Here is a 13,050-nt window from a genome sequence, read left to right as displayed (position 1 = left end):
GAGGCCAAACAAAATGGTGCTCCAGAGGTACTCATGTAGCAGCCACTTCACCCCTGCTTCCCTTACTGTCTCCAAGTGCACCACCTTCAAGATGCCTTTGAACTTCATCAGACCTGGAAACAAGAATCCCAATGTAGAAAGGTAGTTTCTGAATCCAGGTCTGTTGTTCCAAAGTATTTCTGTCAAACCATAAAAAGGCTCTTTAAGCTAACTCAGCCATCTTAAGTTAAGGCGTACCACACTCCCTGGGCTGTTGGAAGGAGTTACATGACCACGAATTGTACAGAAGCAGTGGGCTGCCCTTAATCTTTGAGGCCCTCTCCCTTTCCTAGCTTGCTGAAGACAAGGCATCGCCTTACAGAGACGATGACAACATCCAGTTTCCCAGGTGGCCCAACCCTCGCTCAGGGAAAAGTTAAAACATGGTAAGAGTAACATTTTGAGAGAATAGATCAGATTCTGATAAGATATTTTAAATCCCCCAAAGGGGAAAACTATAGGACTGCTGCTCCCCTTTTGAGGTTGCTACCAGTAGGGTCAGGTAAGGGAGAGATGGGCTATTTATTTGGTAAATTTACATGAAAAACTAATCAGAAAAATTAGAGTGGCAGGCATGAGACATACCCAAATTCTCTGAGTTCCTTTATCTCCATCCTGGCTTGTGATTTTTAAATAAAGAGATGAAGGAAGAATGAAAATGAGCATATTAGCAGACGTAACTCCTGTAAAATAAGAAAAAAAAATTGATGTTGTTATGCTGAAATTTTAGCTTTCTAAACAGCTGTTGTAGAGTCCTGATAAGTGTAAAGTCATCAAGCCGTACCTACGACCCCAAAAATATCCTTCATGGAGGGTATGAAGATCACCAACAAGTTGATAATCACCAAGAGTATGAAGGTAACCAAGATATGGCGACACAAATTAAACTTCGTTTTCTTAGCCAGTTCAAATAAAGATGATCGAACCTACAGGAAAAGAAAACAAAGACTCCGTGACGGCCTCCGGCCTGCCAACCTCCACATTTTCAGCAGAAACTCATGTACTGGTGCACAGGAATCTGTGAAATGTTTTGCAAGGCCTTGCACAGTATTACAAGCAAAGGTCTTGATTTAAGGAAAGTATTTTTATTTACAAATAGGTAGTTTGCTTTGGTGAGGGGTAATTTCTGTTTCTATCTATGACTAAGTGTTCTCTTCCGGTCCCTTTCTGTTTTCTCATCGTGTACGAGGAAGATTCAAACACTCCGTCTTCGACGCCTGGGTGGCTTAGTCTGTTAAGCGTCTGCCTTCTGCTCAGGTCGTGATCCCAGGGTCCTGGGATCGAGCCCTGCATCGGGCTCCCAGCTCAGTGGGGGGTCTGCTTCTCCCTCTGCCCCTCCCCCTGCTCATGCTCACTCTCTCTCTCTCTCTCTCTCTCTCAAGTAAATAAATAAAATCTTTAAAAACAATCATTCTGTCTACATTTCTTTGTGAAGAAGGAAGAGATTATGAGAATTAAGATTTATTCCATCAGAGCCTGCCCTATCTCACTGACCCTACTTTCTCTCTGAAGGGCCCTAACCGAGTCTCAGGGTCCTTCCCTACTATATATGGTTCCAGTGACACTGGGAAGTCACCCTCAGCAGGCTTCCTCTGGAGCGGGCTCCTGAACACAGGAGAAGAGGGGAGGCCTCGGCTTTTTGTATGTCGACAGCTCGGAGGCCTCTTACTCACCGTGAAGAATAACACAGGCACTGTGAGGATGACAGCCACGATGACAGCCAGCCGCACTGTCAGGATGAGAATGTCATCTTTACTCTGGTACTTGTGGAGGAGGTCTGACTGTACGTTTTCTAAAGCAGGGAGAGTATTAGAAAGAAACAAACACATTGCTGAATGACAGTTTTTCCTAACAACACAGAATCTGGAAACAAAAGGGCAAGGAAAGCAACGTTCTAGGTGTTGAGGTAACTATTACAACAATTTATGAAGTTGAAAAGAAAAAAATGCCCTGTGTGAGACAGGCTCCACTTGTCCGTATGTAACTTTAAAAGGAATTTACAGTAATTTCTAGAAGCAGTTACACAGACAGTGTGGGGATGCTCAGCTTATACTAAATTCAACCTGGGAGTAAATCGGAATTAAAAATAACAGAGTTGGGATCCCTGGGTGGCGCAGCGGTTTGGCGCCTGCCTTTGGCCCAGGGCGCGATCCTGGAGACCCGGGATCGAATCCCACGTCGGGCTCCCGGTGCATGGAGCCTGCTTCTCCCTCTGCCTGTGTCTCTGCCTCTCTCTCTATCTCTCTGTGACTATCATAAATAAATAAAAATTAAAAAAAAAAAAAACAGAGTTGAAGCACAAAAACCTTCCTCATCTAGACTTTTCCCCACTTGGTGCCACTCATCAAACGACGCTACACCTCTGCAGTCTTGCCAGGTGGACTGCACGCCACGCAGAGCCTCATTCAGACCCTCCTCTTATCATTCCACTTCCAGGGGCCAAGAGAAGGAGGTGCTAACTTCACCACCAGCAGGAAAGAATTCTCTTCCATACATGTTTTTCTTATTAAAAAAGAAAAAGTATTTAGCTTATGTAGCATTTTGAACTTTTCTTAACTCCGAACTTCAGGACGTGATTTCAAAGACAACCAAAGCTAGAATGGCAGTCCCTGCAAATGCTCACTCCTTCGACCAGAGCACCTTCCCCTCCTGCATGTCTCCCGTAAGGTCTAGCACCTTCCCCTCCTGCATGTCTCCCGTAAGGTCTAGCACCTTCCCCTCCTGCATGTCTCGCATAAGGTCTAGCACCTTCCCCTCCTGCATGTCTCCCGTAAGGTCTTCTCACTATACCGGTCTCAAGGTTCTGGGGGTGGAATTCCAATTCTATTCTGTGCCATAGATTGGTCTCAGTTTTGGAAAAGGGACCCTAGGTTATAATGAGAGTCTCATTAGTTCTAATTTTCTTGATTCAGAATTTATAACCATCTAAAAATAGCTGAGCCTCTTTCTTTAACCAAAGAGTATAAAAGGGTTTGATATTCTATTTTTTGTGGGGGAAAAATGGATTTGCAAAGAAAATTCATGCATGAAAGGGTAACAGTGAGACTGTTCAATTAACAGGGAAGCTCTCCCTCCCTCCCTTTACCTACCCCCAGCCCTGCAACTCTGCAGGAAAGCTAGAAACACTATTTTTATGCAGAAATTCAACATGGTATTTATGGATTTATCAGACAGTGCTGTTTGCCATTGCTTACAAAAACAGTAACAATACAACTGTATATTCAGGGTAGCCAATCTTCTCCAGGCTGAATTAATCGTCTCCAAACCTATTTAAGTTTGGAGACATTAGGGTTTATGGAAAAAAAATGCCCCAAAGAAATATGATTTAATAAAGAACAATGTGAAATATATGTATTTAAATTTAAATTAAGTCCCAAATCATAATGGTAATGAAAGATGTTAAATACAGCTTGAGGATAATCTGAATAGGAGAGGATGAAGACCTAGTAAAAGAAGGAAAACTCTTCCCACAGGGCCAATAAGTTACAAATGAAACCTAGTTGTTCTCTTTTTCAGATCTCATGCCTTTGAACCTTCTCTGCCATTCCTTCACATCTTTGCAGGGCTCCCACTTCCAGTGAACAATTAGGCATTTTATTTTTAATTAACACAAGTGTCATGAGTGTAGCACTCTGCTCTTTCTCACTTTCAACATCTGTCTCTGTCTCTCTATTAATGGAATCTGACCCAATTCGCAACAGCAATTAGGAGAGCCTTCTCCGGTATAGTTCTAAACTTTCCTCAGTAAAGGTGGCATGCTTATAAAATGCAGTTTCTTTTAAGGACAGTATTAGGAGAAAAAAAATTACAGTATCTTGTTTCAGTAATTATTCTATTGTGCAGTCTGCACAAAATACAAAGGAATCATCACCACTTGCTTTATGCAGAAGAAAAGACCTGCACAATCAATGGGTAGATTTTTTTTTTTTTTTTGCTTTTTTGGGCTATCATGTTAAAAAGTTATTTAGATATTGGGGTGCCTGGGTGGCTCAGTTGATTAAGCGGCTGACTCTTGATTTCAGCTCAGGTCGTGATCTCAGGGTCCTGGGACTGAGCTGTGCTTTGGGCTCTGGGCTGAGCAAGGAGTCTACTTCAGGATTCTTTTCAGGATTCTTTCCCCCATCTTGCCCCTCCCACTGCACTCAGACTTTCTCTCTCTCTCTCTCTCAAATAAATAAATAAATCTTTTAAAAAATGTTAAAAGTTATTTGGATATTGCTTTTCACTAATTTATTTACAAATACCTGTATTTACATGCTAACAGAAGTCACTTACCATAGAACGTCAGGTAGCCAAAAATGGCAGTGAGGAAGTACATAACAAACATGGCGAAGAAGGAGATATTGGAAACCATCTGCATCTTTTTCTGTGATCGACTAAGAACAAAGATAAGGGAATTGTAAAACTTACAAACCATGTTACTGAGCTTAACTACCAGTGCTAACACAGAAGAATACTAACAACCTTCTATCAGGCTAGGGAAGATCTGACCAGCTGAGATCACCCCTCTTCTACACTCACTGCCCCCAGCAATTACTCCAGTTTAAAATAACTTCTTTTATACCAAACGGATATTGTGAGAGAGATCCATGGAACTACCGATCCCTTGAATGTCCTTCCCCATTCTTTCAAAAGAATATCAGGTTCTCATCAAAAGGCGGAGAATGTTTTTTAATATTTGTTTTTGATATTATCTCCACACTCAGCATGTAAGGGGAAAAGAGCAGAATAAATTCAAATGGGCGGCCCCAGAGATGAACGGCACAGCTAGAACTTGACCTCAGGTATTCTGCTGCTACAGCTGCTACTTAGGTTCCTTTTTCCCCTCACTGTGCGGCCCCAGGATACACCTGCCACTCCTTGGTCTGTGTTTCCAGACCAATAAGTACCCAAGTGATCACAGCTGTGATGGTGAAGGGCTCTTTCTCTCTCAGGTCAGGTTTACTCTGGGAGTTCTGGGTGAACTTTAAGTTTCTTTAATGGCCCAAACAATTAATCTATCAGGCCTGTAGTCAATAACAGATCATGACAGTCATAACATTTGTTTGCGTCATAATAGGAAAAACTGAGAGAAGTATACACATCAGAAAAAATACAAACTAAAAGCTGGACTATTAGGTTTAAAAGAGGTCAAAGACATATTTAAATATTTATGATCCTGAGTATAGGATCATAAAGTAGGACTGATGTACATATAGGTAGATGTAGGTATTTCCAAATATACCCACATATCAATTACATATGAAAGAGGAAGAGTCATGAGTGAATCAATGCTAACAGACATCTATTTCATTTTTCAAAATGGAAATAGATAGCTACATGGTATATCTTTTCTGAGCTTAAGACTATGCCATGATGACTATTTTAATCTATAAAGTCTGCTAAGAGTCGGCTAAAAAGAGAATCCAGGAGGAAATTTATAAGCAGGATTTTAGTTTTCTCTAAAACAGCAATCAAAAAACAAATCCACAGAATCATCTTCATGGTTTAAAATGAACAATAGGGGATCCCTGGGTGGCGCAGCGGTTTGGCGCCTGCCTTTGGCCCAGGGCGCGATCCTGGAGACCCGGGATCGAATCCCATGTCAGGCTCCGGTGCATGGAGCCTGCTTCTCCCTCTGCCTGTGTCTCTGCCTCTCTCTCTCTCTCTCTGTATGACTATCATAAATAAATTTAAAAAAAAAATAAAATAAAAAAATAAAATGAACAATAGTATTCTTTTATCCAGTTTGTGGCCCTTAACATTGATTTCTTTCTCCCTGATTTCACAGCCTTTTCCATCTAAACCAGTAAGAGGCAAATCAGACATGAAGCATTTTGTAGTTTATAGATGCTGATTATTATTATACACTTGTAAAATAAGCATAAGTAACATAAAGTAACACGAATACTTGAACTCTCCTAAGAAACATAGTATGTGAAAAACTAATTTAACAAAAGAGTCCACATAGTTGGCCACTTTATATGTTTTTTTTTTTTTAATTTTTTATTTATTTATGATAGTCACAGAGAGAGAGAGAGAGGCAGAGACACAGGCGGAGGGAGAAGCAGGCTCCATGCACCGGGAGCCTGATGTGGGATTCGATCCCGGGTCTCCAGGATCGCGCCCTGGGCCAAAGGCAGGCGCCAAACCGCTGCGCCACCCAGGGATCCCCGACTTTATATGTTTATGGCCAAAATATACTACAGTTTTCTGATTTTTTTTGGTTCTTTTTTTCTTTTCTCCTTTATTATAGTACTTGCTCAAGAATGGCAGAAAGTAAATGTCGAAGCTGGGTGATGAGTCCATGGAGGTTTATTATACAAGTCTATTTATTTTAATACAATATCTGCCTATTAATGAGGGGATGCAAAAAATGATTAAGATAAAAAAACAAATCTCTTACTCTTTAAGCTCACTGTAGATTGGCAGGACTGACGGGTGACATACAAAAGCAAATGCGATGGTTGGTAAAGCGTACACGGTCTAGTTGAAAGAGAAAAATAAACATTAAGAAGAAACATTTTTACTCGAAAAATTATTCTGCTCCAGTATCTCTGAGCTGATTTTTGTCTGACAGCTCTTCAGAATCCCCGGATTATTTGGTTATTAGGAGGGCTTTGATATCTAAAATAGAAGCAGCTTTTCTAAGAGAGCTTATCTAGCATGAGACGTGAGGCACTTGGCACAGAGGGGTTTTAGGTTCACCTCACCCACAGTGTATTGCACCTACTTCAGGCATAGCATCATCCCATATTTACATGGTGCTGGGCGGTCACACAGCGCTTTCCCTACGTCATTTCACTGAGTCTCTACAACAACCCTGAGCAGTAGACAGACCACCGATACTCTTCTGACTCCCTCCAAAAATTTAGGTGACACACCCAGGACTTCCACCTCTATTCCATGGCTCTTTGCTCCATAGGGTACCTCAAATCAGACTTAAAAGATGACATCTAAAAAGACAACAAGACAACTACTTCCACATTCGTTACTTTGGCTGTGTCCTTAGAGTTGCCGGAGAGAGAGAGATCTGTATCTATTTCGTTTTCTCAGATAAGGCTTTTTAAAGCTCTCAATCTCAATATAACTTCTGATACAAAAAGAAGGAAGAAAAACTGACATTCCTCGTGCTCTAATTCTGCAAAAGCTCTATACCAGGCCCATTCTATAAAACCCTAGAAGATACAGAATTCTAGTTTTTTACATGGAATTTGGTAACTTGCCAAAGGATTTGAATCCAAGCCTGACTGGTTCTGTAGTCTACTGTTCCCCATACTACTAACAACATCCCAACCGTATGAAAGTTTTCTAAGTGCCAATGTGTGGCGGTATCCGTATTTGACAACTGTGCGAGCTGGTGTGCTTTACCGTCACTACGAGGGAAGAGCAGTGGGCTAAGGATGTTATTAATCTGTTTTTTCAAAATCTACAAGGAAAAGAGGAGCTGAGCTAATGATCCAGAAAGAGATTTTCACAGAGAATGCTTAAGGTTGTCCTATACATAAACTGGATAAAAGGAAGCATGAAATACAATCTTTTTCTATTTCTCAAAGGTCTCTAAATTTATGGAATTTGGGAAGCAGTGGTATGGTGTCCTATCGAGAATGAATACTTTCAAAGCAGTTTAATTACAACAAATATGAGAACTACAATGCCCTTAATAAAATGCTCTTTTTTATATTTAAAAGATGAGGAAACTTACCTTTGAATTGAAGGTAACATATTTTGGTGTACACATGTCAGGATTTGTTAAATTAGCACTTATTGTTGAATTTAGCTCTGCAACATCGCAGCGAATTTGAAATTTCTTGTAGATAACCTGGTATTAAGAAATATAGGAGAGACAAAATGGACTTGATCAAATTAAAGCCAAACAATGAATAACTGGCACTGTACTATGGCAAAACTAAACCAACCCTTTTCATCAGCACTTACCACTATAAGGAAAAATACCATACAGCTCAAAGAAAATCCACTAGTATAGCCAAGATACCCTAAAAGAAAAGGTGAAAAAATTATTGTTATTATTTCACGTATCATCTTGTTTTTTTCAATGCATTATTTCAAGCATAGTTCCAATAATATGCAAATATGCCTGTGTGAACATAAGATTTATTATTTGAGAGTGCTACTTTATTTGGTAAAAAAAAAAAAATGGTGACTTTAAATAAAAACATTATATTACTGTTTTGATTAGTTTTCCCCGATACACTAGACAATGAAGATTCCCAGATCCAGGGAAAAAATTGGCCCCAAATTTGGCCATAGCTCTCGGTTGCTATACTCTCTGACGGAGACCTATGGCCAGATGCATTTGTTCCTTGATCTACTCATAGTTCTTTATTATGTACCTATTGTGTACATAGTGAATATCAGCTATAATACTTCTCTTCCCACATGAGGGGCACACACAGGGGAGATGAAGTGATTTCTAGGAATAAATTGAGCATCTGGGGCTCTTCACCTTGCTACCCTTGGAATCCCCCAACCACCATAATTTCCACAAAAGCAGGGTTAACTTGTATGTGGGAGGCTGCAGAGAAGCAACTTTCTGTCCTGATACTAGATTTGAAAATATACTTATCTAAATAATCCAGATATTTAAGATATTGTATAAAGAGAATTCCATTTTCTGTACTTTTCTCAGAGGAGACTGTAAGTTGTGCTATTGGATATATCACCGTGTCTGCCGCTGGCCCCAGAACTTCACTTCTCCGCTCCATATCTCAGTAGAAGGATTGCTTAGGAGGGTCACATACTGACCAGTGTCTTCATCCCATATTAAAGTTAAGCCTGATTAATACTTGTAGATTTATCATTCACTTAAATCTTTACCCCATGAGTGAAAGTAGAGTTGGCAAAGTTGTTCATTTTTATCCGGGTTCTGATTCATCTGGGCACTGTAGAGACTATGATCAAAGCAAGCTCTTTCCTTACCTAAGTTCTTCAAGAGACACAGAGGAAGGATTATGCCAAAGGTAACCACCACCACCAGAACGCGGCCATCCACATACCAGGCTCTGAAAGAGGCATTTAAATGGTTGGGTCACATTTTTGTAGAAAGTTGTATTTTTTTTCCTCAAATGTAAAATTTCACCATGTATTTTAATGAATTTTTACTGTTATTAATTTTTACCATTAATTTCTATCATTATTCAGGTTTATCCAAACCCTTGAACCCAGCCACTCCTCATTTACTATCGTCTAGCTCCCAAGTGGTAGAAGGGATTTTTCCCCTCCCCCATCAGCTAAATGTGGCGTTCCTTTGAATTATTTACATGGTTTCAAAGCTGAATGCACACACTGCATTCTGTTGGATTACAACATGTCTTATCAATTATTTAAAGATAAGTTCCTTTTTGTTTTGCTTGGCTAATACCATTGACAAACAAGTCAGCACAGGTAGGCATTGCTTTCTCCCTAACCTCTTATATTTGACCTTGAGTCCTGATGATAGAACACAAGGAACTCTGGCTTCTATGATTCTCCCTTGAAAGAAAACAGAAAAACTAGACTGACAAGAACTGTTAAACAAGAGGGAGTCAAAACAACCGATGTGCCAGGTGTACCTCCAACATTTTCCAAGCTTAGCTGTATCTTTAATAAAGTTGGCTCATGTAAATTTTGCTCCCTTCTTTAAGAAAGAGACAACGGTCTTAATGCGTGTTCCACTTCTGTGTTAAATATACGTCTGTGTTAAAAGTACTCCGTATCTGTTCTATTTTGTAGAAACTAGATATAGATCTCAGGCTCTCTGGGAGGTGCAGCATCTACTGTTTGCAGCCTGACAAATAAATCTACCTTTTAAATGCTCATATTCAAATGGCTTTCATTTATATAGCCCTAGAGAAATTTGTTGGAGCAACAAAGAAGGAAAAAAAAAAAAACCTAGTGAAAACTCAAAAACTTCGGTTAGCCCACACTTAAATTAAACACATTTTAGTTATTTCACAAAAAACATGGTCTATAACTTACGAAAATGCCTCTTCCTTTCCCATGAGAAACTTTATGGCAGAGGGTAGTTCATTTTTTACTATGAAGAGGTAGCTCAGCATTGCTAGAGGAAAATGAGAACATTTTTAGAAAGAAGATACTAAGGCTCACGTTGCAAGCTATATAAAAGGCTAGCAGCCTGTTCTTAGACTGACCTTCAGTAAGACACAAAGACAGTTTTAGCTACTCCGTATACTTGGTTTTAAATAAGTGACTGCTCTCTCCGCTTTGCTTTCCATGTGCCATTTTAGCAATGAGAACGATCCTGCTTCCATTTTTTTAAAATTCATCCGGCCACCCAACCACCAGAATTAGAAAAGATAATAATATTCACATACTTTTAAAGTTATGTATAGAAAAGCGTGTTCTTTTTACCTCCAGTGTTCTGTAGAGAGGTGGCTCCAAAGATTACGAGCTTCCCTGTGGTGCCAAAGACCTGTTCTCCCAGCTTTTCATAAACCATGCAGCCTATTTAAAAACCATAGTTGAGAACACAAGAAATGACAGGGTTCTAAAAGTTAAAGAAAGCCAAGATTTCCTCATTCCATGGACTATTCCCCAAGTTATTCTGTCTTTCTCAAAATCACACAAATAGCCTTTGGGGCTTTGCAAGGGGTAAGGCGTTGCAACCTCGTGACATTTTAAAATGTCAGACATGACCACCATTTCTCCTTTTTCAGGTTGGCTACAAAAGCATTACAATTAAATTATTAGGTCATAAGGCTTATTTTAAACTATCTCGAAAAGTCTTTGTCTTCTTACTTTACTGGGGGGAAATTCCTATTCTGATCTCCCTCTCAGGTCTGATGATATCATTAAAATAAAGATTTGATTTAAAAATACAAATCCTATGGCTGGGATGAAAGTTCCCTTCTGAATTAATTATGTGAACCGATGAGGCTAACAAGGAATTATCTTAATCACATTCCACGAATGCCTCATGTGTCTTAAACACAGGAACAAACATGTAAGAGTGAACACCAGAACTTTGATCATTTGTAAAATTTAGTTCAAAGATACGCAACTCAGAAAAGAGACCAATAGGTAAATCTGTCAAAAGAATAATTTGGCTACAGCAAAATCCTAACATGTTCAATGGTCTCATCTCAATAAATACTAAGCTGCTAAGCCATTCATTTAAAAAAAAAGTGTTTATATTTCTTTATGACAGTTTGGCTCACATTTTTAAAACGTTCACAGAAAGCAATATAGGTCAGACTATAATTAAAGCTTTGTTTAATCTCTCCTAAGACTGGTGTTTACACAAGACAATGGTAGATCCTCAATTTATTACAAAATGTCCCAGCTAAATGGAGTCATCTATGTACAGTAATAGTTGGCCAATGTGGTTTTAGCTAAAGTCAAAGTCAAAGTATTACAAACAGAATCCATTTGTCCCAGGAATAGAAAATAAACACTTCAGGTATTACACTGCCCAGAACCTGGAGCCTTTCCACAGCACCCTCACTCCCACGTTGCCTCAGGCGTAACATTTTCTCCTCGGAATATACACAAAAAAGAGTGAGAGCTCTGTTTACTTTTAAAATCTTGAAGGCTATAATATCAAAACATGGAATCCTTGTTCTGAATTTATTAAGACCTAAGGAAAAACTGAAGCCTTTCAAACAGAGTCATCTCAAACTCGAAAAACAGGTATAATTGGGGGTTTGCTTTACATGACAACGCTATCCTCTCAGTGTCCAAGACAATGCAATGTCCATGGTGCTGTGTCTATTTCTCTGGGTCAATACCACTGTAGGTTTTTGAGGGACTGTAGGTCAAAGTACTCTTCAATAATCAGTTGCTGAATCGGGAGGGTATCACTTGTTTACAGTATCACCATGCAAATCAGTCACCCTGGCTTTAACAAAACTAGACATTTATTATCAGCTTACCTGTTTCCTTGGAACAGATCAAAAGAAGGTTTATTGAATATATAGATAGCAGTGTCACAGAAGTCAGAAGTATCCTAAAGCAAAGAAAAGAAGTCTTGTAATAACAATGAAAGAACATAACTCGGACCTTACATTTTCGAAGGGCAAAGGCTTATTTATATGGTTAACCCTATATGTTGGGAACATCCAAATTTTGGAAACTATTAGTCACACCCTCTTTAAAATCCTCCATAAAAATGCTCTACCAAATAAAGAACTGTTCATTAGAATCTGAGTAACCCTAACAGTGCAAATCCTCTACATAATTCAGAGCCTAAATAGCTCTCTGAGGTCATTTCAGTTGAGATGACTTTCAGACAGTATTATGAAAGAAAGCTTTTATTGTCTATGATGCACTTTCTGTTACATCTGAGTGAGAAAGTGTGAAAAGGGTGTGGGGACTGGGGGTGGTGGCGGGGGTAGAGGGAAAAGCTTGAGGTGACTCTTAGGTCAATGACCACGTGCCTTTAGGCAACCTGCTCAGTTCTCTCATCCCTTAGAGGCCTCACCTATAGCACAGACGCAAGCTAAATGATGTCTGAGGTTCTTTTCATCTAATTACTCGGTGGCTATTTTTGAATCGATACACTGGACCACTGAGATAATTCATTTTTTTTTTTTTTTGCACCTGGTTCCTCTTAAAGACTAAGCACTTCTTTTAACGGATGGGAAAATCTTGACAAGCAAACTGAAAAGACTTTTTTGACAAACTCATGTTTTTGTTTTAGTACATATGGCTCATTATCAAACCCTCCTCGAGAAAAAACACAGCTAAAATGGTGTGGGAGATTGCATAGATTATTTCTGAATCATTTGGTTAAGACACACTTAGTAATTGAAAATATAGCCTATTTACTAAAAAGAAAAAAAATACCAGTCCCCCAAATGAAACCACTTACTCCCTGATGTAGGGAAATATAGTCCTAGAACAATATATTATGGCAGTTGATTCCACATTTGAGTAATTAAGGCAATGATTTTTCTAGCAAGTGCAGTTGGGAGGCACTTGGCACATCACACAATTCTCTCTGTGTGAGCTCTCTCTTCCCAACCCCTTCCCCCACCCCGCACACCTGCTGAACCACTGTCCTTGGGCCCAGCT

At 39.5% G+C, this 13,050-nt stretch overlaps 1 protein-coding gene across 4 annotated transcripts in view; it reads right to left on the bottom strand.

Moving 5' to 3' along the window:
- The window catches only part of SLC38A1 (solute carrier family 38 member 1), a 70,551-nt gene that overhangs the window by 7,284 nt on the left and 50,217 nt on the right, over window positions 1-13,050 (bottom strand). For all 4 annotated transcript variants that reach the window (XM_072765478.1, XM_026000168.2, XM_072765476.1 and 1 more), the window contains exons 6-16: window positions 11,910-11,983; window positions 10,390-10,482; window positions 9,997-10,078; window positions 8,959-9,041; window positions 7,957-8,015; window positions 7,724-7,840; window positions 6,425-6,504; window positions 4,315-4,415; window positions 1,713-1,831; window positions 824-965; window positions 625-722 (exon numbers count right to left, since the gene is read on the bottom strand). In XM_072765478.1, the coding sequence (XP_072621579.1) occupies window positions 625-722; window positions 824-965; window positions 1,713-1,831; window positions 4,315-4,415; window positions 6,425-6,504; window positions 7,724-7,840; window positions 7,957-8,015; window positions 8,959-9,041; window positions 9,997-10,078; window positions 10,390-10,482; window positions 11,910-11,983 (1,048 nt within the window). The remainder of the gene's footprint in view (window positions 1-624; window positions 723-823; window positions 966-1,712; window positions 1,832-4,314; window positions 4,416-6,424; window positions 6,505-7,723; window positions 7,841-7,956; window positions 8,016-8,958; window positions 9,042-9,996; window positions 10,079-10,389; window positions 10,483-11,909; window positions 11,984-13,050) is intronic.

This window comes from Vulpes vulpes, chromosome 8 (genome assembly GCF_048418805.1).
Source record: "Vulpes vulpes isolate BD-2025 chromosome 8, VulVul3, whole genome shotgun sequence".
In the NCBI taxonomy this organism is placed as follows: Eukaryota; Metazoa; Chordata; class Mammalia; order Carnivora; family Canidae; genus Vulpes; species Vulpes vulpes.
This window is presented reverse-complemented; position numbering and strand designations above follow the sequence as displayed.